General features: G+C 42.9%; 1 protein-coding gene across 1 annotated transcript in view; it reads right to left on the reverse strand.

Annotated features, from left to right (window-relative positions):
• Window positions 1-23,280, reverse strand: part of LOC128713323 (synaptic vesicle membrane protein VAT-1 homolog-like) — a 40,080-nt gene extending 16,800 nt beyond the window's left edge. Inside the window, exon 1 of the mRNA XM_053808183.1 lies at window positions 22,949-23,280. Within this exon, the coding sequence (XP_053664158.1) occupies window positions 22,949-23,280 (332 nt within the window). The remainder of the gene's footprint in view (window positions 1-22,948) is intronic.
• Between the last annotated feature and the right edge of the window lie 2,678 nt (window positions 23,281-25,958).

The raw sequence follows: 25,958 nt of genomic DNA on the forward strand, positions 1-25,958 counted from the left end.
TAGGATGCAATCCCCTTGGGAGAAACGATCCTCCTGATTGCTAGATGCCATCATCATGGTGAGTTTAACGGTGCCGTTTTACTTGTGTGTGCTGTTGGGGTATTCGGAGCACTATTATTTTTATGAAGCTATCCAAAGAACAATATTTTCGTGCCAGGTTTGCAGAGAAATGAAAAATGAATTATAAATATTGCACTGAGATTTACGACGCTTTATGTATTTTAAATTTGCCTCATGCCGTGCGATTGATTAAGCGCATTGTTTGAGGAGCACATGACAGAAACACCAAATTATTCCAGTTCTAAATTTTATGTTGTGCAAATATATTTATATAAGGCAATTTTTAGACCAGTTTTTTACAGCGCATCTACATTATTGTAAAATAATTGTGAATAATTCACTGATAATCAATATAAATCTCATACTAAATATATTCAGTCGATTTAGAATTTATCGATCATGGAAACACTGGCTCCAGTAGCTTTCCGGGCGATTAATAGGAAAGGGAGTTTCGCAACATAAAATTAAATTGCTTCCAAGCGACGTCGTAATGCAGACTTCAAAAAAAAACTTACCCCCACAAAATAACCCCCGATCGGCATCCAATCTTTGCCATTACGCACCCAACGGTTAGTTGAATATCTAACGAACCTAGCAACTTAGACTCCATCATCCGACCGCCGACTACCGGAATTGTCTTAACGCTCGATTCCTGTTCCAGCTGCCGTGTTTTATGTTCCACAGCCGACCGTGGACGTGTTTGGCCGCTAAGGTTTTTATGTGCTCTTTCTCATTTTATACTCTAGCATTACAATTCGACCCCGAACCCCCGGAATGGTCTCATTAATTTTTCCTTAACACTTCACCACCACCCACATGCGACATAACCCGCCCGCGTAACCTCCTATTACGCAAAGAGGATACTACACCTCGGTTTTAACTTTATCGTTTTTATTTTGTTTGTGTTTTCACGCTATCTGGCTGAATGCCTAAAGACATAAAATTCTATCTCATTCCATTGCCGAAAACCATTGCTCATTGTTGGCATCAAAGCACTGCTAACAAATTCATTGCCAGCAACAACCCCTATCGGTGTGCTTGCAGCTTTTTCGTCAAGGATGCCAATCGCAAGGACGAATCAGGATACATGGGGAGAAGTGGTCTGCAAAAAATATACACAAACAATCATGCAGTGTGCGGAGACATGTCGGTCGTAGGTACTCAAATCCAACATGGAGACTCCATCAACACCACACATACACATGCCAGGCATTGAAAAAGACTCATTTTCCCAAAACCAAAGTTAGTTAAGACAGCTTTTTTATTTCAACCTTTGCCATTTGACACTAAAGCCATGTTGATTTTTTGTACAGCTCTTCAAACGATTACTACCTATCACCAACACACACTGAAGCAGAGCAACTCTATTCCTTACACAATCAACTAGGCACAGTAGTATCGTCCCGTTGTTACTTTATCGACCTTGATGTTTTTTTTCTCGCTATCCCATATTTACTACCAGACGAGTCGGATTTCCTTTACGGTACTTTAACGATTGCACGGGCTGGGTGGATCGCATTAAATTCTACCTTTCAGACCCTAAACCTAACCATTTTACCACAAACAAGTATACGCGCATGACTTACTGCTACGAAGGCTGTAAATTAAAAATTCAACAGGCACCTGCTTGGTCTATCAATTTCTCCCTTTTTTATTCATTCTATCTTTTAACTCCTGAATTCTTCTTTCATTCGAAGGAATAAAGGGATTTTGATTGAAGAAAACTGTTTACTTAAAACTGAATTTCATGACGCTCTTTTTTCAGTCTCTATAAAATATCTAACAGAACAATGCAGTAATATGTAACACTGTTTTCGTTACGCAAAAACATTCTTCTTTATCAGCAACAACAAACCTCAAGAGGTCTGGACCTGACATATCTGGCTTTCTGTGACTTTATTTACCCATAGCTGGATAGTACGGGTCACCCAACAACGGGGGGGGGGGGTTCGGGTTTTCTAAAAATTGATACCATCTAAATGTTACTTATATGGAAACTACGTCGTTTCCACATAATTGTGACGAGCAAATCAAACATTGTTGTGTACACACGGCGCAACACCGCGTACATGTGTGTTTGCAGCCGACATATTTATTGATCGCATTTTATTTTCCCTCAAACAACACTATCCGTTACGCGATGCGGCTATAAACAGAATGCATTAAACGCACTTTCAATGTTGGCCCCACGACGCGAAAACCTTTACCGCGCATCCCATCGGCATTGTAACACACCAAAGGCATCCATATTACACCGATTCTCGCTTTGTGTACTGGACGTCTCGGATGGGGATTTGGAAAAGTCAACATCATAATCACGTCCCTTGAGCGATTTTGCCTTCGGGCATTCTGCCGACATTGCTCCTCAAACCCACTGCAAACCCTGACCACCCCTACGCATCTTCTTACACACCCAAATGATCCATCCCAACTACATGTAGTGAGAAGAGAGTGGATGGCAAAAATACGACATGTTCCGTCTACAACTATGCACGGGAGGGCACACCATTTCGCCCAACTAATAAAAAGCGCTTTAAAATTACCAAGTAAACACCATTAATGCGCGTTCAGCACCGGGGACGCATCGTTCCGGAAATCCTGCTGTTGCTGCTGCTGCTGCTACGGCGGCTACTTATACGACACGATGCAGAGGTATGTGCTTCCGATGATGTCCGGGTCTCACCCTTCCCGGGGGTTAAATTGGGAAGTGAACACAGCATGGGCAATACTGCGAGCGTCAACATGGCCAACAACAAGCTAGTAACTTTTACAACAAGTCCGCGGCTTCTCCAAACCATTTCTTCCTTTGAACTAGTATGTCTCGTGTAGGGCAGAATGTGTTCGCGCAATCGTTTTCAAGCGACGTTAAATTGCATTTGTACAACAATGTTGCAAAAGTTGCACTAGATCGTTTTGCCCTCGGGATGGGCGCAGCTGTTGGAAAAGTACCGTGAGTGTTGTGTGTTTGAGCTGGCGTTAAATCAAGCCCCGAAGTAATGCTTAGTGTAACTAAACCACACCTAGGAAAATTTAATTGTGGCAAAATATGATGCAAAGATAATGCAACATTATGCCTACGGGTGATTTTGCTAAACAATGCGGTCTGGTAATTATTTTCTTACACAATTTAGACAAACATTTCATGCAATTGACAATTGTTCCATTGATGCCGTTTAAAACAATTCGCCATATAAAGCTACAGTCTAATACGATCGATAACGAAACACAACAGACAAAAAAAGACTTCGCTTTTCCCGGCTGCTTTTCACCACCAGGCAAGATGGTTTCATTGCTTAAGACACGCAGGACAACGCTCCAGCTACAACAAAAATGCTACTCTAAAACAGCAGTGGCGAAACATTTCGGCCAAGATTTTCCAGACAACCGCGTCTGCACTCTTCCAGCACTTTTCGCTTTCCTCTTACAGTATCCTTTTTGCGATCCCTCGCGAGAGAACAAGCGCAGCAAAAATCATTTCCACCCATAGCTTACAACGGAGTACACTCCTGCAGACAAACTCACCACAAATGGAGTTTATAGCTTTTCTCGGATTTTTTCCGGTCCCTATGTCACGGACATTGCTCGTTTGACAACAACCCTTTTGCGCCCGGTTATTCACAGTGACAGTGAAAACAGTAAAATTCTCGACCAATGAAGCACACTGTAACAAAAACGCCTCGCACAGAATATCTGCGGAGATGTTTTCGTTTAAGTCTTTTACGGTTGTCTGCTTTGAGGGAATATTTATAGCATATGACAGAGACGTGGCAAAAATAAGGAAGACAGCCATTCAACCGTTAGTTGCGAAGTTAGTTCGAAACTTAAATCGATAAGGCAAGGGTAAACTATCAAATAACGTTTACTTGTTAAGATTCGAAGAATTCATGACTTACAGTAATTATATACTTTCCCCGATTAGTAAACCATTACGAATTGCTATTTCCTGTATCGTAATAAAATAAAAATTAAACTAAACTCAACCCATGATTTAATGCCTTTCTACTATACACCGAAAATCCTTTGCCTCTTTCGTGAGCCGGCGTATAGTCGTTTTCGAAAAAATGGTCCCCACCATCTAGCCGTGAGACCGTTGAAAAACAAGCAAGCCCACCTGGCCGACGAGAATGTCCTTTCCATTTAAATTCCTATTTGAAACGCAAACATCCCATTACCGGTGTGCGCGGTACTCAGGCAAACAAAGAAACATGCCGGTTCGTTGCGTTCCGCACAGCGGATACGCTAGGTCCCGCGTATCCAAAATGTAAGGGCAGTGACCTTTTGACAGCTGAAAAGGGCCCACGGTTCTGATGCGGGAGAGGTTCAAACCAGAGCTCGACATTTCACACCCGGACTATCGACCACATACATAGGCGTCGTGCTGGGTATGGCGTCATTACCGAAGGACCTTTTGTTTTTGTTTTTGCTGATTGCTTTGAGTCCTTTTTGTTTTTTGCTCCTATTCGTATTAATTTCAACCGTGTCCTTGATGTTAGTTCATGCCGAAATTTGTTGAAGAAAACTTACCTAAAATGGAAAAAAAGAAAAACAAAGCATTAGACAAAAGCCGTTTAGTTGGTATAAATGGGTAATATTATTAAGCAAAAAAGGACATTATGAAAAGTGGTTGCTCCCAAAATTCCTTTCTCTCCGGCTTCTTTTGTTATTCAATTATAATTCCATCTCTTTCCATCCCAACATTTTGCCTACGATTTCAAATCATTTGTGTATTATTTTCAATTTATACACCTGCACGGGGCATTTTTGGTAACAATAAAACGATACCACATGTCACAACGAAATGATGAATAATCAAATATTGAGCATAAAACCCCATATGTAACGGCTTGTAAACAGCGAAAAAGGGGAACTAATAGATAAGTGGAGTTCGTTCCCGAGGTAGAACACGTTTTATCTAAATGAATCAAAAACTCCACCACCACTTGCTGTTCTTGTGCACAATCGACCGAATGTATTACAAAAGGATTGCCATCGAACATGGCCCATGATTCTTCCACTCACAAGAAAGAAAACCTCGAAATCTGCTGATGTCTACGGAAGAGGAAAAATCGATTACGTGCGTCAAATATTCACAGACAGATGACTTTCCGCCGATAAGGGCGGAACCATCAGTAGGTCCTTGTTGGAAACACATTCATTCTCCCTCTACCTATTCTTCTTCCGTTTCCCCATAAACATACATTATTGAAGTTAGAAAAATTGCGTGCAAAAAGTGTTGGCATTTGAATTTTTCTTCCAACGTTGCATCTTGGTGAACACCATCACCCACGCAGTCCCACGGTACACTCGATTTGTCACGTTTGCTTCGAACGTGTTCGATCTTTAAAGTTAGTATCCGAGGTGGTAGGGGCCCCGGGATGATAAGCCCAGCTGAGGTAAGTCACTTTACTGTCTCCATAACTCCATTGCAGCAGAACCTTGGTGAGTGTGACTCGATATTCTACGGCATGTGCGTAGCACCCCGTCATAAACGTCAGCATCATCAACATCATCATTATGATTTATGGTACCACTACCAAACTCCACTCCAGACACTCGTCAGCACGCACAATGTTAAGAGTAATGCTGCCGTGGTTAAAAGAAGAACGGGAAAATCTTTCAATACGGCAGATTCGTGACGCTACGTGTGCCATCAAACCTTGCGACTTATGTAAGCACCATTTCCAAGATGAATTTTCATATAGAAATACCAAACATTCCTTGTGAAGAATCTTTGAAGATAACGTGCTTCCCAGTATAGAGCTTCCAATAGAGCTAAGAAAATTCAGCAAAATAACACAATGTTGTCAGTGTTAAATCGAGCAGTGCGCATTCTTCACAATAAAAGGGAAGAATTTAATTTGAAGCTTAGAGCAAACACGAATCGTCAACAACGGATGATGTAATCTCACAAACCAAGCCCACAGTAATCTTGCAATCGGGGAAGAAAAGACGATTTTCCGAGAAGGAAAATGAACAAATGGCATGAGCTTTTTCACACCTGCATTAATATGCTTATTACTTAGGGGTTGGTTTCTCGACGCAAGGAAAAGCAAAATATTTACACATACCCATGCCAAGAACCATATTCGCAAACGTAGAATTCCATCAGTGAGTCAGCAGGTACGATCGTAGACGAATAGCAGTGAAGTTTTTATCTTTGAATTATGATAACCGCATAATTCAACATCGATTTAACGTGTAATGAACGTAGTATACGTTCGTGCAACAATATCAATGCGACTGTTGGGCGCATAAATCTATCAATCTATCCAATTTGCTAAAAAAATATAACAGGCCCGGCATCATAATCATACTTTTTCGTGCCCCGTACACAAGGCGCGCTTTAATCCTCTTTAACGTGTCCTAAACAAACATCAACCATGGCACACAACGTTACCGCAAGCTGTAACTTTTGGATGCTATTTATCATTCTTATCGTTCCCATTCAGAAATAGTTACAAGTCCAAACACACCTGGCTGGAGAATAATCACATTTTTCACGATATCGCCGACACAACCTACGAAAGACCGTCGAACATGGTTCATGATAACAGCTCGCAACGGTTCGCGGAGAGCCAAATCCAAAAATAAACATTTTCCCAAAATTTCGGAATGTTCCTTTTTTGGAGATATACCAACGACAAACAATCACAGCTTTTTACCGACATGCTACCGCACACACACACACACATACCAGACGTATAAGACATAACCAACGCATAAAATGCCTATAAAATTCATCCAGATAAATCGGATATACGAAGCATCGAAGCCAAATCAAGCGTAACCATCGTGAATACCAAAGCCCATTTTCCAAATCCTGCTCCGCTTTTCACGTATCCATTCGTCCTTGCCACGTACCTGATTTGACATTGGCAAAAAAAATAAAGAACGCAAAGGGCACACACGTATTTTTCACTGCGTGCGAGGAATGTGTGAACATGTACTGCCTGCGTGTATCTTATTCACAAAGCCCTTGCCACACATCAGCGCGCTGCAGTGGATGAAATGGAAAAAAAGAAATAATCCTCCACGATGGACGGACACATTCTCGCCACACAGTTGAGTCTGTGTCGCTGGACATTAATTCTACTTGTTGCTAGGCACTGTATTGCATATATTTGCTTTGTAGGAGAGCAACAACCACAAAAGCATAATTACCGGCGTGGCAGATCCACACATGCAACCATCAAATGCTAACCCACGCATTTCGGCTAATGCGATCGTAAGGACGAAGAAGAACCACGCCACATGAAGACGCCCATCCATGATGTGTCAGCGACGAAGCCGAATTCAACAACATTCGCCCAAAAACTTAAACCTCTGGGGCAGATTTCGTGTGAAGCCCATGAGAAGGATTAGAAGTTGAGGATTAGTTTTTTTTTCCTTTTCTTTCATGCATCCTTTTTTTTCGATGGATCGAAAGAAAAAAAAATCTAGATCGCGCCTTCCTATAAGCGAGCCCAACAAAACCCGGAGGGCTGATGCTTATTTTCTTGTCGGCATTTCATTCGATCACGATCGCACGATTACACCCCGTGCGCTATCTCGTGCATCTCCGTCCGTCCGTCACCAACCCGTCCGTCTCGTAGGTGTCCACATCCACCATTTTAGGGTATAAACAAACGGATTTGGCCTTCACCCCCCCAACCAGACAGCATAGAGGTTAAACACACACAAGGATACATCACGCAAAGGCCACAGGAATTCCAAAACTACATTATTCGGGGCTCGTAGGTGGGATTTTTTTCCTGGCTCTCCTTTTTGGGATCAAGTTTTTCTAAACTTACAGTTGGCGTTGATTTTAAGGGATCGCGATAGCGGATGTAAAAAGCTGTCCTTTATCGGCTTTTTTATCGGATTCTTCTTTGCTAAAGGTCGGTGTGCCTGTTGAACGCTATCAATCTAAATTAAGCGCATATGTATCGTTGCCCGCAAGCGGTTTATTGATTGGTTTGGGTCGAGATCCTGCGAACCGGAGTTGGCTTGAAGTATTCGTGGAAATGCTGCTTACCCTTATAGGGTGAATATGACGCATTAGGTATATAAAAAGCATTTTTAATTTTATTAATTCGATATCAACGAAATTTAATTACTGATTTGCCTGAAAAAATGTGAAGGTTTAAGAGATTCCAATCTACCAATAGTGGTTATTAACACTTACCCTATTTTTTTATTTATTTATGTTTATGAAATCAAACTCCATTAAACATATGTATTGGGTCACCAACAATAAAAACTAAACAACTCTACACGATAAGAAAATAATACCCAATTCCCACACTAATTCCCTGGTACTATCTACGAACTTCAACAGACACAACAGACACCAGTGGAAGCCGGCATCAGTAGCCTCCTCCAGACGGTAATTGAATAAAGGTCGAAAATTATATTTCCGGCAGCAGCCAACGAAATCCGCGCACGACTAACGATAAAATGTTGCAAAAGGGAATTAGCCAGTCAATAGCGAGAAGTTCAAGTGCGAGATTTGTCCTCTTGCTGCAAAAGGGTCCATTGCTCTACACATCGTCTAGAAAGATGGGTTATATGAGTGACATTCAGCAGTGAAACGTGCACTTGCTCCCGAATGGGGCGTTGTGGCAGTGAACCATTTCTTTAATTCCCCCAGATGCCAGCCAACGGTCCCCGTTCATCTTTTTCATCCATACCGGTTTAAAGCTTTCCGCCAGCATGTATGAGCGCATGCGCGCCCGGCGACTCTCTCTAGCAGCTACCACAACCCCAGCGGATGTATAATCTTGAGATTTATTAGCTCAAAGGAGCTCAAAGAACAGCGGGAGTTTCCTTTCCCATTGCATCACATACTCCCACACACACGCTGCCGTTGGTTTGCTACATCAGCTTTTGTCAGTACAGAAGTGCAACAGGAAAAAAAAAAAAAAGTTAACCTCCGACATCTCTCAGTGACCAACGCGGGTCATTCGTCTGAAGGGCTACGAAACCAAAGCAGCAAAAGAATGCACCGCAACAATGTTCCGACTGTTGCCTGAGATCGACTGTAACTACACACATACACGAGAAGCGGCGGTGTGTCATTATTGCCACCCGGATCTCTCGAATCCGGACGGTCGGAACAGAAGACATGGAAGAAATCAATTTAATTCAATTATTTCCATTTTTCTATCGGTTGCGCGTACGTTGCCTACGCGAGACGCTCGGGACAATATTGAACCAGAAGATTCTCTTCAGATTTACAGAAAGTTCCGGCGGAAGCGGGAACGTCTTGGACACCTTACAAAGATCGCCCACATTATGACTTAGTTCTTTTGTCCTTTCTTTTCCGGCAGGAAATAAAAACGTTTGTGCTCTGGACAGTCTGATCGTGTGTTCAATTTCAAACTCTCCCACTTTCTTCTTCACGACGCAGTTCGCAGTGAGAAATGGACAGTCTTATCAAAATGTCCGCGCCACTCGCGGGAAATCCGTCCCGTGGGATCCCTATCTGGTCGATGACAGATTTCCGCTCGTACTAGCAATGCGGTTCGAAAACAATTCGTGTCCATTTCCGCCCATCTCAAGGGAAGCCCGAAGTGTGCGAGCTGCACACGACACCAATACGAATGCAACTCCGATTCCAAAAGAAAGAGAAAATTCTTTTGCAAAAAAAAATGCTTTCCACAAGGTATTGGATAGTGCAATATGACGACATTCAATAAGCGTGCCAATGACAACTTTAGCCAACCAGCCTTGTTGTAAACATACAGAAACCAATAACTCGTAATTTCGTAGAGAGAACTATTTTTGGAATTGCTCACAATAGTTTCATTTCACTTTTATACTTTCAATATGAAAAGAACATAAGTCATATGTAATACGAGACTCAGGTTGAATTTTACCAATTTTCCGTGCAAGTTTGTAAAAAAATTTCAATGTCAAGATGCAACAATTTTTTTTATTTTGTCTTGTTAATTTGTACCGATATAAGACTGTTGTTGAATCAAGAACCAAACGAAAACATTGCTAAATAGATGAATGTAAACTGTTGTGATTATTTCCCTCGAGTTTCCATAAACTACTGAACACCTAAGGACTGAAAAGCATAGGTTTCCGGGGACATCTTCACAAAAATAATTAAACTTCACCCGCATATCTATCCACACAACATATCTGCAGTAATATTTTAAGACATGCAACATCCGGAATGGTTGTACCACGGACCATGAAGTTTCACTAGCCAAGAAACAGAGATAGCTAACAATGTGATCTTCCCACTTGATAGACCACAGCTAGAAGTAGCAAAGTGAAAATTTTAGAAAAACAAATACAATTTTCAACTTCAAAATAAAACACAGTAGAAAAGAATAAAATATCATTGATAAAGAAAAACAAACACGAATAGATCGTTTTCATGCCACCAAATGTCTTGAACCATGAAACGAAAAAAGTCACTAAAGCGCGCTTCTGTGTCGGAAAGTTAAATACCACACACAAAGGTTATGTTTTCATGCGCACCCTTACAGAAAGACACCAACCAGCACACCAGCGATGGCTTATCCTTCCGGTAACACCGCTGCGTTCTTGTATCGCATTAGCTTTATTACCGTGGCAAACCAATTACGGCAAACTGGCGTGGAAACCCCGACATGCTACTCTCGGTTCGTCTACATGCACGACAAACATCGTACACGCACATCACACGCCCGATGGAGTGTTTGGTGGTCGCATTTTCTTTAACCGCTTAAAGAGGGCAAAAACTTTTCTCATACAGTGTGTGTGTATGTGTCTGTCTGCCATTTCTTTCTTTTGCCGTAGTAGAACTTTCTACAAGTTATTCTGGCAAACGCAAAAAGCACGTCTCTCACGGCGACCAAGTTGACATCGGTAAGAAGTTTGTTGCTTCGAAAAACCGAAAAAAAACCTCCTCTTGGACTATCACTGACAATTTGGTGGCAGAATTAGTACGGTCCGAGATGACCGAGGCGGCCTGACGACCGACGAGCACCGTTGTGTCCAGACGCAACTGGTCTTAATCTGTCAAGGGATAATACAAGCACGGTAACCGACAATCAGCAACGGCCGTGATATAGCACTGGAATGAGGTAAGGCCGACCATAAAACCAAAATCATCCCTCACAAAAAGTCGTTATTCTTTGCCAATTCAACTCTTCCAGCGAGAGATAAGCGTCATTAACTGACAAAGGACCTAAGCTATATTCTAGAATACCCCTCCATGTAATGTATTGAAATTCGTGACAGACTGGCTTTAAGGATTTGTGCAGAAACACAAAAGGTTGGTGTCTTGGTCAGAAGTCATTAATTCGGTCGTATGCAGTCGGTGAAGTCATACACTGGCCGTATAACCCATTTTATCACCCCAAGTGCTGATAAGATTGATTATGGCAGGCTCTATAATCTTTGGAATTGCAGCTTTCACTCCATCACTGACAAATTCTTCACGTTCTACGAAATATCTGATGACTATTATTGATATCTCTCTAGGCCCAACAACCTCAAGAAGTCTAAGGGCCTGACGTATGTGGCTTGGATAATCACAGCCCTGCATATCGAGGATTGCTCCGGATGGGATTTTTTACCGATTCTACTGTGTGAATATCTACGTCACTACTAAATACACCAACCGGGCCCGCCCAAATTAAAAAAATTATAACATCTACATAAGCTAAATTTATCTATATGCTAACGATGAATCATCCACTCACGTTCGGTAGCAATGCAAAATTCGTGATACGTCGAACTATTTATGACACTCGGAAGCTTTCATCATTCTTCCCCCTTTGAGTCATTTACAATTACAGAGAAAATGATGAACGTGATTCACATTCGCAAACGCCAATTTGCCCGGGGCGGTCTCTAATAGCAAACTAGTTTCCCTAAGTGCCCGATTTGTTTTACAACGTTGCGCCGCCTAATGATGCCCACTTTACGGTGCGCGCCGGGGTAGCGACACACACCCAGGCTAGATACTACTACTTCGACTTACAAATTTCGGCACCCTGATTGAATGCATAATTTAGTTAAAGCCCCATTTTAACACCAATCCCCACCGCCCATCCACCCAAATTACCATCCTCGATCTTTACGGCACTAATGATGATCTAATTTTGTTATCATCGTAAAGAGAGCATGATTTTACGCCACTCACTTACCCGGAAGGTAGGTGAAAATCGTTAAAGTGGGACTTAAAAAAATAATAAACTAAATATGAATTAAAATGATGAGTTTTTTTGGAATTGGAGCGTTCCAAAAAAAAAACAGGTATAACAGAAAAAGAAACAGTAATGAAAAGGCTTTCTCTAATAAAATAGTGCAACTATTCATTAGACAACATGCGAGCAAAGAACAAGCAGACAGTAAGTCTCCAGGATCGGGCAAAATAAATGCTAATTTACGAAACGTACGCGAACATGCATTCATTCATGTGCATTCTCCTGTTCCTTCTAAAACCTGGTAGAGATAGAGCACTGTCGAGAACTCCGTCCTCTGCGCCAGAAACGACCAAGGGCGCCTACCATTTATTAGCTACATTCTACGCTCAATTCGCGCAAACCTCCGGAATGATAAATTTCTAATAAAGCCCTAGCGGCAATATGATCGGCAGTGAAAAGCTCCACATGAAGCGAGTTTTTGCTGTTGGTAGAATGATGCAATTTTGTGCACCCTTGCAAATACTGTAGGTCTCTTCCTTATTTCCACGCCGGCTTTGTACAAAATTGAAAAATACACACGCAAACCCCCTCAATCCTAAAACAACGAAAACTCATCGCAATTTTCCCCTTTTTGCCACCCGTTTCATGCGCTCTACAGCCCGTACTGTTTGTGGAGCAGAAAAACGAAAAACTTGTTGTATGACGAAGCGTGAAAAATGTTATGCCGATTTTCATTTTTTTTTTGTTTTCTGTTTGGGAGTACCGCCGAGCGACTCTTGTGTCCGGTGTGTTCGAATAGCTTGGGTTGCTGGCTATTCGCGGCATAGGAGATGCAGTGAAACGCAACCGACAATCAGCCCCAACTACAGCTCCGTCTGCTTCCATTGCTTCTCTTTTCCATGTTCCAAGCAAAGACAGACGGAAAATGAAGGATGATTTCACATTTCTCTCAAGACGTCCACAAACCAGCGTGCCCATACACCGCAAAGCCCAATACACGCACCGTGGGCAAGTTCGGCGATATTTTTCCGCCCTCATCAACCGCAGGTTTGGCGTGTCCTCCCCTCCCCAACTGACCTGCCACACGGAAAGTGAAAACTAACCTCAACCCTCCCGGTACCAGCGGGGGTACAGTGTTGGGCCTGTGGTTATTAGTTATCAAAAATTTCTCTACGAAGCGCTTTTCCAACAGGTGCGCGCGCGGGATTTTCCTTTTGCCCGTGGTTCGTTGCTTTTCGTGCGTAACAACGCATTCGCTAACGAGTAAAAATTTGCTACCACAGCTATCGTATCTGCTTGGGAAGGCGGCAATGGGGCACAGTGAAACGTGCACCGATGTACCCACGCGTCATCGTAAGTGACGGGAAAGTGCAGCGAGCAGTTTCAATCACGTTCAGTTTGTTTCGTGGTTTTATTTAACTAAAATCGATGAAATATTAAATATACACCAATAGGTCAACAAACCGTACCATGTTTCGCTGTTCGTCTATCAACGTTTGTTTTAAACATATTGTTATGCCCGACCGTGTATAACGTGTGGACCACCACCGTGTGGAACTTCAAACATCCAGCCCAAAAACTAGCTGGCTGAAATATAAACATGTTTTCCTTCCTATTTCCCTTTCCGCTGATCGTTCACCACCCAAGGACTTTCTTCCGCAACATGGTCGTCGATTGTTATCTGGATGGAAAATTTAAACAATACAATCCGCACATCTGATGTTGACATTTAGAGTCAAGTGGTTATCATCATCCATCAAGATCCTGCCACATCATCTCTGTTCAGCAGCTTCCTCTGGGGAATTGTTTGCTAATCTGATTCGTATTACCTCGACTAACACTTTAATAGGCACCTGGTTCGAATACTCCTGGCGAATGAAGAAATCACTTTAACTCGATCTTATTAAACTATACATGTGCACAATAAGATAATTACGAAAGATGAAACATTGCTAAATTCGCCACTAGATGTTAGAGTACTCACATTGAAAATGTATAAAATTTGTCCATTGTTTTAATGCAAACGTTAGCTTCGTACGTACGCGATGCAATTTACAATTCCTTTTTCCATAAATTCTTAATTTCATCACACATTATCCCCTGAGAACCGGCAAAAGCTAGACGTATTTTGCAAACTACACCTACTCACCCCCTCATCGATTTTCTAAAAGCAATTGAGTTTTGCCTTTCACGCTTTGCTCAAAGGCCACACCGAAACGATTCTCCACTGGATGAAACTTAGGAAAATTATTCATCGGAAGGATCAAGATTCATACAATCGAACCATCACGCATATCATCAGATAAATTGCTTTTGGATACGGTTTACGATTCGAGCTAACCACCAGCAACCATTAAAGGATAGAAAACACATTCCAACACACAGCAAAACGATGGCACAAAAACAAAGGTTGAGGTGGTGAAAAATGGTCAGTCGACGACGCCACATCTGAGATCAGAAAACAACACGATGTTTTCGGCAGAAGAAATGTATTCTCTTTTCTGGGGCTGATCAGAAACCGAAAAGGATATCTATGCTACGTGCGTCCCTTTACGCGAACCCGATCCACAAAAGGGGTTACCCAAAAGGGACCGGGTTGTCTGTATCCAAATACCGAGACAAATAAATTGTTCTACATCATTGCCTGCGACGTTTGCTTCGCTGTTATTCGTGCAAACTTTTTTTTTATGATTCTAATCCAATTCAATCGGTGTCGGAAAATGTGTATGTATAACGCAATACTCACCTAAACCTATAATTTGAAAATATAGCAGATTTGTAGTCGTATTACTGTACTCGTGCTTATTTTCCCGAATATTTGAGTTTGAATTTATTCCTAGAACTCCCCAATGTACACCGTCGGATCGACACTCGAAATGGATAATTTACATTTTATTCTATCAGATTCAGACCCAGACTGACCTTGAACCTGACCGAACGTCCCAGTGGTGTTGAGACTAACGGTAGCCATATTTCTCTACCACTCTACCCCGAGCCGGTGAGACCGGTGTGAGCATCTAATAATTTTTCCAACACGCTCCCTCCGAAACTGCCTCGCCAAACGCAACAACACCCAAAAGGACCGAACGAGCACCAAAAAGGTTGAAGCTATTTCGTTTGCCGGTCACAGACGATTTGTACGTATTGTGGCCTAACGCATACCGACAGTTTCACACACCCTTCGGAATTACTCGAGTAAAACACGGGTTGTCGATTCTCCCCAGAGATCGATATAATTAAATTACCACGAACGTTGCGGAAAACCAGCCTGAAGCATGAACGCAAAGCACAACATTGTGTGGCTATTGTTTTTCATGTGGCTTTTTTTTTTCTTTGTGTGCCAAAGTAGTACCACAAACACAAACTATAACGAACTTGAGCGAGCAAGACCTGGCTAAAGGTAAGAGTTTTCCGGCCAGACGAGTAAAAATAATGCGCGAAAGGAGGAGGAGAGCAGACACAATCGACGGTTAACCTCACTTTGGCAATTTTTATGGTGCTTGGAAGGTGGTAGACCGGAATTACAAAAGGACCAGGCTAAGTGGTGTCAATAATACATTATGCTTTCTTATATTTTTTTGCGGCTGGTTCGCTGCAACATCACGAAAAAACAGACAGATTCAGAGCGAGCTAGAATATAAATTGTTCCGCGAAGGATAAAACAATTAGTAAAACTTTCTATGCGCAAGGAACTCGAGAGGGACCCAACAATGTTAGTCAAAATTAGTTTTTATGGCAGCAGACCACAACCTTTTGCAAAATATTTGCACATTAATCATACCTTTTTTATGTCTAACCTTTGTAGCCAAATGTGAATAAAAACAAAAGCGAACGGAAGACAGAACAGGACCCACTGAAATGATTGGGAACAGGCGCCACATATTGGCAACTGGATGGTGATAGACCATAATAGGGTGCTAAAACCCCTTTGATTCATAAATCAAATGATTTCAATGTCTTTCAGCTCTTTCACTGCCAATTAGCGAATATAGAATGTAGAGGAGGTAAAAGTAGATAACCTCACTTTTTTTCTAAATTTTCAAGCCAATCATCAAGAGTTGCCAACTCATCACCCTAATTCGAATTGTTACTGTTATCGCTGGACATGAGCAAGATTTTTTGTTGCTTTAGTTGCTAATTTTCTAGCCGACTAATTAGCGCTGTATTATTATCATCGGACATTCGGTGGCGACTGATTTTTGGAAGTTAAACAAACTGCCAACATAATTCTTTTCAAGATTTTTTTTCTTCAATTTTCAGCACAGTCACCTTTTCTTACTTGAGTAAATCATTGCAATTTCTCTGAAATACGACATAATCTACTCCGCAACAATTGACTTTTATCGCAAGGAAATATGATGTTGGCCAACCAAAAAGCCGCAATCACCGCGCACTTTACACGACCAACATGCCATTATTAATGAAAAAGGAAAAGGGGAAAAGGATAAAATCACAACGCGGATAGTGTTTCATTGGAAACGAATCACCCATACTCCTGTCGGCAACCGTGCATTAGCACGAAAGACCCAAAGCACACCATCATTACGATTATTTATTATCATCCTCATCGGATCAACATCATCACCCTTGGAGGGCCTTGGACGCGCAAGGCGACAACAAGTAAGCCTTGTGGCTGGCTCTAAGAAACGAACGGGACAAGAAAGAAATGTCATCTCATCCCCTGGGTGAACGTGATACGACCGTTTCCGACCCGGCTCTAATGGTTTGTTCCGCTGGTAAAAAGATCCGGTTAATGATTTTCACACCATGTGCAGAGCTTGGTGGCACGGATACATGGGCATTAAACAGGACCAAGCAACGCCGGGATGTGTATGCTGGAAAAAGACCACAAACACGAAGAAAATCCCAGAGTGACTATCTTCTAGCCACAGACGTGAGCACCATTTTGACTACTAACAAATTTCTGGCCATTCGATAGCACTGCGGGCGTTCCGGATGTTCTCCTGTCCCGAACGTAGGGACAGAACCGCCGCCACACATCGATGGCGGTTGGTTTACCATCAATTGTGCGATAAGTAATTAATCAAACCCATGCCCACGGTTAATACACCACCGTCAGATGCATTTTCGATGCTCTCGGGGAGGCATATCGCACGACGAGGGATCGCCAGTATGGTTTGACAAATAATCATCCACTCCCGAGAAAAGGTACGGAGAATATAGTGGCGTAAAAGGACAGAGCACACATTGCATAGACCCCGTATAGGAATGGTCTAGGAGAAATACCCGAATAGACCCTACTCAAATGACAAACACACACCCATGTCCCCGTAAACGAGCTTAGGATCTCTGGAAGGGACAAATGATTGCCACACCAGCTTCTTCTTCTCACGGCTTAGAACATTCACTTTATGCACCCCAGAGAGGTGATGGATGTAGCAAAAACAAACAACATTGAAATAAAAGAATGATGTGCAGAGTGCACTGAAATGAAGCTCTTCGTCATCCTCCTCGCGTACGGAACGAACGGATCTATGAGTAACAGTAGCCTTATATTTCCTAACCGTACCGTGTATCTGCTCATTCATGAACGTTCTAAACAGTCAGTGTGTAAGTGCTATATTTATCGCCATAATATGTGATGCAACAGCACTGCGCTTTTATTCCACTTATTTTTGTACGCAGCATGAGTAACTTGCTTATCAAGAACTGAAATGAATCATTACTACCAGTACAGCGACAGTGTGTCGAATCTCTGACGTTTGATTACGGCTTTCGCTTATCGCATTTCCTCTGTGCTATGTGTGAGCAACGGCAAACTCTGCCACTAATCATTAAATTTCATTTTCATGAAGGCACTGCATCCTCTAAAAAAAAAAAAAGAAACAATTAACAAGTAACAATCCCAAAGGTCTAGGTCGCGCGCACCGAAGCAGTAATTGGAACCATAAGAAAATGTACTGTGAAAGAAAACCCCCATGACCAAAGTAAGCTTCGCACACTCCGTCGAGTGAAGACTTTAATCTCCATCGCATCTTACACCCTTCGCGCTCTGATGATGGTAATCCAATCTGGCTGCCCTATCCAGCCAGTTCGTGTCGGTGATAATTGATTGATTTGATTCAATTATAGCGGCACCGGGAGATTGTTGGTGAATCCTGGTCACGGCACCAACAAACGCCTTAACGAATCAATCCTGTCGGATACGCCAGCATTAGCGGGCGCACTGCTTCCAACGGCAATCTATTGTGCACAGCAGGAGCACAGTGGGCACTGCAAGTCGGACACTAATCTGATCCGACGACTTCTGAGCTACGGAAGATGGACAGCTTGATGAAGAAAGTATCCCGGTATTTCCCGGGACGTGCGTGGGCTAGCTGTCCAACGTGTTGATTGTACGACGCAAGATGTAAAGGTCCATTAGACATCTTGACGTGATGAAGTACATTTTGCGCTAAAGAAGCGAATGGACCTAAGAGTCCACACTTTTGTTGCGTTGCGCATAACTTTTAATTAGTGTCAAATATTTAAACATTCAAATTTAAATTTAAATTCAGCGTTACAAACCCCAAATCATTCAGAAATTAATTTTCGTCTAAATTTTCAAAGAATTCCCCAATTTTTCAAAAAAAAAAAAGACCTTGACTAACACGCAACGGGGCAAAATTATTCTGCATTCCTATCATTCCAGTGCCGGAACCAAGTGCACATTCCGTCACCATAATTCATCGCATTTGCTCGATGCTAACAGTATATGCGTGGAATATTAAAATCACGTCGATGACTATTGATAGCTCAACCACGCAGGTGATGATGAGCTGTCCCGATCGATACCCAGGGACTTCTGGGCGTTGCTCATCACTCGCAGTTGCAAACAATGTGCTGTGTACTGTGCTATTCACGTTCTCAATTACACAATACAAAAGGGCTCACCCTGCCGTCAGTGATTTATTGTAAATCCAAAGACAAATTCCTCCAGCATGGTCGAGCACATTGTACACACAGGACACTTGTGCCGCCGACGACTCATCACGTCGCCGTACCATAAGTGATCTATTGTGTCTTGCTGCATCGTTCAAGATATCACTTGCTTCATACGGCAAATCCATAACGGCGCCGTTAGCATTCGCACAGCGAACCGGGCCACTTGGCATCGGAATACTGCTGCAACGCTAATTGCAACTTCGACACCCTCATATCGGTGTCTAATCAATGATTCACAACCCACCCACCCCTACATGCACCCACATAGAAGGGCAGCACCTGGAAATAAATAGCACGCTGGTATATGATAAGCGTGGAAATTATTTTGTTATGAACGTGAAATCACTGCTCGTGACGGGATTTATCACCGGAAATAATGACATTCGATCGTTACTCACAGTCGAGGGAGAGAGAAAAAAAAACCATATATTCGCTCGTGCAAACTCTGAAAGGAAAATTACGTTAAGATTTCATTTTCGATCAGTGTCCAAAATGAAAACTGACTTTTATTTTCAATTCTGTTAACAGGAACTATCGGAGTATGGAAACATCAAACCGATACTATCCTATCCCATACGAACTACGTGTGTTTTACACCCATTTTTTTTCGTAGTGACAAAACATCACTTTCACCATCAAACTTTCATCAATGAATCAGTTTGTGGTAAAATCTTAATAACAAATAAATATAAACCCACTTCTGATGGACCATTAAATGTGCATAATAAACAATAAAAGCAATAACATTTTCAATGCGATTTTTATGGACTTTAGATGGATTTTGAACACTAAAAAGTCTCTCGATGCTCTGTACGTACTCTCCCTTGTCTATAACCAACCGTTCCGGTAATAACTCACAATTTCAATTACAAAACTGTGCACCTTCATCTTCAATCGACGTCTAAAAGCTGCATTTTCCCCAGTCAAAGCCATTCGAAGAATCAATTGTCATGAGTTGAGTAACAAATATCTTCACACGTGATCACACCGGATATAACAAGTGTGCGTGGGATGCAATCTGAAATCAATCTGCTATCCTTCAATCCTTCCACACATGGGACAAGTCGTCAGCAATCACATATCATATTGAGAATCATGTTGCACGATCGCAGGCTGGGTGAATATTGAAGATAAAACAAACTGAAATCAACCAAAGCACAATAACCGTACCTTTAAGCGTTCCCTGTCACTGTGATGCATAGCAACACTTCCTCCATACAAAGTCAGTCTGAAGTTCCTTTCTTACTGCAGCACTCAAAAGATCGCCCCATCTTGGTTTGGGTTTCCATTTTTTGGTTTCGTTTCATCTGTCAAAAATTGAAAACTCCCCTCCACCCATCACACGATGACAGTCACACCATACTGATCACCGATCTGACAGATCTGATCCGTCTCCCGTTGGCGTTTGGAGGAAAGCTATCATTATGATCCCCTCAACGGGAAACGAACCTCCTCTTTGACTAACTGCAATCGTCTGAGCATTGCAAGGAGAATGCACCGTCTCGCCTTTGCAAGTGCGGAGCGACCTCAATCGCCCTGCACTCTAGCGAAATCATTCCACTTGTCAACAATCTGGCGAAGGTTAAGCAATATTAATCACTTGATATTGGGTCTAGCAGTGGATCGATTTACATTTTACCTGCACTGCCAAATAAAGCGTTAATTTGATAATGGTGCGGTTGTTGATTGATAAACTGAAATCCAATATTTATTTTTTGCAACCAACTCTCCCAACCGATTAGCGAATAAAGTGCACGTTTCATGTTGTTGAAGTGCGGCTGAAATGAAATTCTGTAATTATAGACTGCAATGATTCGGTCGCCTCCAGGAAATCAGTGCCAGTTTATAGTACACCACGAAAGATGCGTCGGACATTTCAACGTCCCCAAAACCGTTACGCTCAAAATCAAACATGGCCAGCCCAGCTATTCCATTCTTGAGCTCTCCATACAAAAACTCTCTGCAGAAGGAATCCTCAAAGGTGCGCGTTTCGAACATGGCGCACACTTGTGTGTGAAAATCGTTCGGAAGTGGAGAAACGCACCAAACTGAGGACAGGGCTCACAGTCAAAGGAAAAAAAAACTAAATACAGATCAAACCTGAAACCTCCAAAAACAACAACTTCACATGTGCAGTGCACGTGTTGCGATAGCGGACCATTACCAGTGCTGCCTTCGCTAAAAGGGTACCCATACGCCGGAACGTCACGCGTCTTCTACTTGCTACAATCAGTTTTTACTCAGCCTGCGGGACAAGTTTTGGACATGGCCGCTTCCCATCATTCCCGGCGTTTGCTTTTACCAACGGGCACAACTCGTTTTAACCGCCAACATCCTGTTCAGAATCCTTTCCAATACACAAACCCGCCCCTTCTTCTCTCCCGCCAATTCGTCCCCCAACATCAGAACATTGCACCATTACACCCGGTCCGTGCATGTTGAACTCAGCCTCTTCTTCTCAATCCTGCTCCCTGTATTTACGCGGCCCGTTCGACGTAAAACATGAATCATAAATGTTTGCACATAAAAAAAAAATGTATCATAAACCAAGCGCACATATCATCGGGCCACTTGTTCTTTGTGAGTTCGCTTACGCAGTACGTTCCCAACCGTTCCGAGAGCAGAAGCGGAGCGAAACTGAAGCTGAAAGAGGATGCCCCGAAACGATGCGCCCATGTGTGTGCGATTCCGTGTTCCGAGGGTGTGTTTTTCACTGCTTCAAGATGTGTCGAGCGGTGAAGTTTTTGGGAAACTTCATATCGGCTTCGTCGGGTGAGCGTATTACACACACCACCTACGGTACCAACCTGCGTTGCTCCGAGTGATAAAAACATGATTTACGATTATGGATTTTTGCTGGATATGACAAATTTCTCAGAACCCCGGTCTGATAACTTTATCAGTGGTGAAACGATTATGAATTTCTACGAAATTTCTTAACTATGATATAGAAGAATTGAAACAAAAAAAAAGGTTTGTGCATGAAAAATTGAAGCCTATTCAGAGTATTGCAACACAGTCGCGGCACAAGAATCAAATTTTTCCATTTGATTTATCTGTTCCACTCCTCGCGACATCTCCTCTCACAGTAAAACGTATCATGTTCTCGTTCTTCTAAAACAATCAAACAGGCAATTTTACACTACTATCTTGTTTTTTTGTTGCTGCACAGTTTTTAAATATATCATTTCACCTTCAACAACCCTTCAAAAAGACCCATGCCGTCAACCGTTTCGATCTGAAAACATCAAACATAACTGATCAAGCGTAACAAAACCACACGAGAGGGAAGAAACCCTTCTGCTGTAAATTCGACACTCCAAAATCATCAAATTCACGCTTCAACGATGTAGATAGATGGAGAAGATAAGGTGTCCAATTCCCTGCCGGGAATTGTGCCTCAATAAGACGTGAAAGGGAAGAATTGTCGCACATCATTCTTTTTCGTTGGTTATAATTTTGCAGAAGGGACGAGAATGCATACGGAATCGAAAAAAAAACAACACAAACACGCACAGGAAAGATGAATTCAACCGAGAATTGTGAAGGCTCTCTTGTGTCCCAATTTAGGATACCCTCCAGACAACCCACGCCTAACCGGTGGACCTATTGGCCCCGTCTAGACCCTAGAGATCTGTCGTTCGGTTACGAAAGTTACCGAAAGTATTCTGAAGATATCCTTTCTCCCCTTCTTCACTTCGTTTACTGCAACCCTTAATTAACGATCTCTACCACTACTACTCTCTCGCCTGACGATATCCCCCTGCTTGCAAGAAACCCTCGCCTTGCCCCGAATTCTACGGTGACTTACTTACCATGCCTTGACGCGGATCAGCACCTCGCCGGCCTGGGGCGACGGTTCGGGCTTTTTCAGGATCTTCACGTTCTTGAAACCACCGAAACCGGTCAGCACGACAGCGCGCATCTCCTTCGGTGGGTCCTCCTTCTTCTCCTCGGCCTTGGCCTTCTCGTCCGGGGTCGCAGCTCCATTGGTCTGTTCTTCGCCCGCTGCGGCAGCCGCTTTCGCATCGCCGCCCTCGGCATGACCGTTCTCTGCCGGCGTGACGACTGCCGTCTCGGTCGTGGGCGACGGTGTCTTGGTTTCGGCGGTCTGTGCAACGACTGGTGCTTCTGTGGTTTCAGTCATCTTGCTGATTATGCGTTAAAAAGGAGCTCGCGCGGATGTTGTCTGAGGATTGAAAACATACAGAAAATAAAGAATGGATCCGACATTAGGTACGGTGGTGTTGCACACTGTGATCAATGCATCCTATTTTAATTAATATCTATTCATCAATGGCGACGGCGGTGGCTACTGTGATAAAACAAAGAATGATTCAAGATTATTTAAGATCTCTTCACCCTGTAACAGGAGTGCATTTCAGAATCACGGAGCACCTCAACAAATATGCATTTCCGACCGAAGCACAAAGACCAAAACTACTGTATGTGAGTGTACATGGAAAATATAATTTTCTCGTGACGTCTTCCAAGAATATGAACGAAAGCGCATAAAAAAAATTCATTTCCCGCATGTTGCGTCGTTGCTAACGGGGTCTTACACCAGCAAACCGAACCGAATCGGAAGAAGCGAGGAAAAGTGAACGTTCCCCAAGACCAGATCCTAAAGATGCCAAATGGATGCTGCTACTGCTGTTACTTCTCAACTAAACCCCGCTTGCTGCTGTGTGTTCCGCCGTATCCACGACCCTTCCGAAATTCCTCCAGCCGGTGTAAATATTTATAAACGACAAGACAAAGCAAACGATTCCACGCCGTTGCCCTCTGCATACCTCCAGCACAGCCGGGGAACAGGCACCTGCACTACTTGCGGGCGCACATGGTAACTGTGAAGATGTATTATATCCTGTGTTCGGCATTCTCGGCAAGCCGCCCATTGGGGGCGCACACGACACATACATGCGGAACTACTCCAAATGAGACAATCAAAGCGAAGAGAGTGAAAACTATGACCAAGTTTTCACGGTGCTTCCACAAACGTACCAACAAACACACGGCAGGAGGAAAAAAGCAAAATGGCAGCTCATTAAAAATGATCTCTTGCTTCTTTTTTTTACCCAAAGATTGTTTCTGGAGCTGTGCTGGAGACAGGCAAAAGAAGAGAAAAGACAACTCTGTGTACAACATTATCCTGTGGGAGCAATGGAAAAAAACCAAACTCCCAAACTTTTATTTCACAGGACGAAAACAACACCGAAACACGGGAGGACAAAATCTGGTATTTCAAGTAAAGTGTCGCTCTACGGGAAAAGGGAGAAGCGAACAGATCTGCTTACGATCACTATCTTTTTGCTTTACAAGAGACGATAGATGGTTTCTTCCTTTAATGGCGAGTTGCCGCTACCGAAGATATTTATCGCCTCCAATCTCCGTGGTAGAAAAAATGATATACATTTATATTCATTATAAGCTCTGCTACTTACTTTACGGAACGTAATGTTGTTGCTTGGGTATTTTATCAAATATTGTAATACTTTATTTTCTAATAGATCATCATAGTCATTTCACGTTTTCTTTGTAACATTCGTTCAATGATTGTAATTCCAAATTATTTATGATTTTAGTTTTAATGTGGGACGGCCGGTGATGTATTGGTAGCGGCGCCGGTCTTCACACGACAGGACCGGTCCAAAATCCAAATCGGACCTTAGCAAGGGCTGACTATTCGGCTATATGGTAAAATTAAGTCTAGTAAGCCAGAAATGGCAGGCATGACCTAGAAAGGTCTTTACGCCAAGAACAGAGAGAGATGTAATGTAAAATATGCTCTGGGCTTCCACAATTGTATGGGAAAATTGACAAAACTAGATTAAATACTTCTCGATACCTTCACAACTCAATATCATCCAGATGATGTTGGAGAACAAAAGCGAAAGGCGATTGTAAAATGACTACAATGTAACGTAATTGGGTTTCTCTACCCTAGTCTCACCTCACCAAAACGCTTTTCCGGACCATCCGGTATGTAGAGAGGCAGGCGTGCGAACACTTGCCGTTGCCGATAATTTAATATTCACCGCTGAATCTTTCGATAGCACAACAAAGTCGACAACCGGTCATTACCGTTATGCTTAGAGACGCAAAGGAGCGATCTCTAATGTACTAGAACCCAACAACCCGGTGGTCCTCCTGTGCAATTGACGTTTGCGCAATACCCTCCCTCCACTCCTACAGGAAGCATTGGAATCTTGGTGCTCCGTTCCGCACCGCACATCGTGTCCTGAAAGACAACTTGACAGATTCCTTCACGGCGAAAAATACATTCTTCCTTGTCCGCCTCCTTTGATCACACACACCAGAAACCTCTGCCGCAGCGACATCCAAAAATGGCAGCTTGTTCGCAAAAAAATTGAACAAATCCATCCCCAACTCACGGCGCACACCCAAAAGGAAACAAGTGGGCATTATGGAGTGGAGGAGACGGAAAATGACAGCATTTCCGACGAGACTCGGTGGCAGTGCCCATGATACGGTCTCGCCATAGCCCATCGGAACCGAAAATGGTACCATTGCCCGTCCGGGCCAAACTGGGGAATGTAATTTGGAGGTAATTGAGCAGGGCAGGTTCAACGGTAACCAGGGATCGCCATCTCCAGGGTTGATAAGCCATTGCTGGGGTGGAAATACGGTAACCAGAACCTGGGAACGGGTGCGGAGCAAGGTCCGGGGGGTTGGAGCAAGGCCCTGAACAGTTGGGTGTTATTAACGCACCATTTGCCCTCTCCCAAATTATGCAAATTGACTTTACTCATTTCACTTCTGGTCTGGTGCCGCAGTGTGGTGGTTGAAGGCTCTGTTTTTGGC

The sequence above is a fragment of the Anopheles marshallii genome, chromosome 3 (genome assembly GCF_943734725.1).
Source record: "Anopheles marshallii chromosome 3, idAnoMarsDA_429_01, whole genome shotgun sequence".
Classification (NCBI taxonomy): domain Eukaryota; kingdom Metazoa; phylum Arthropoda; class Insecta; order Diptera; family Culicidae; genus Anopheles; species Anopheles marshallii.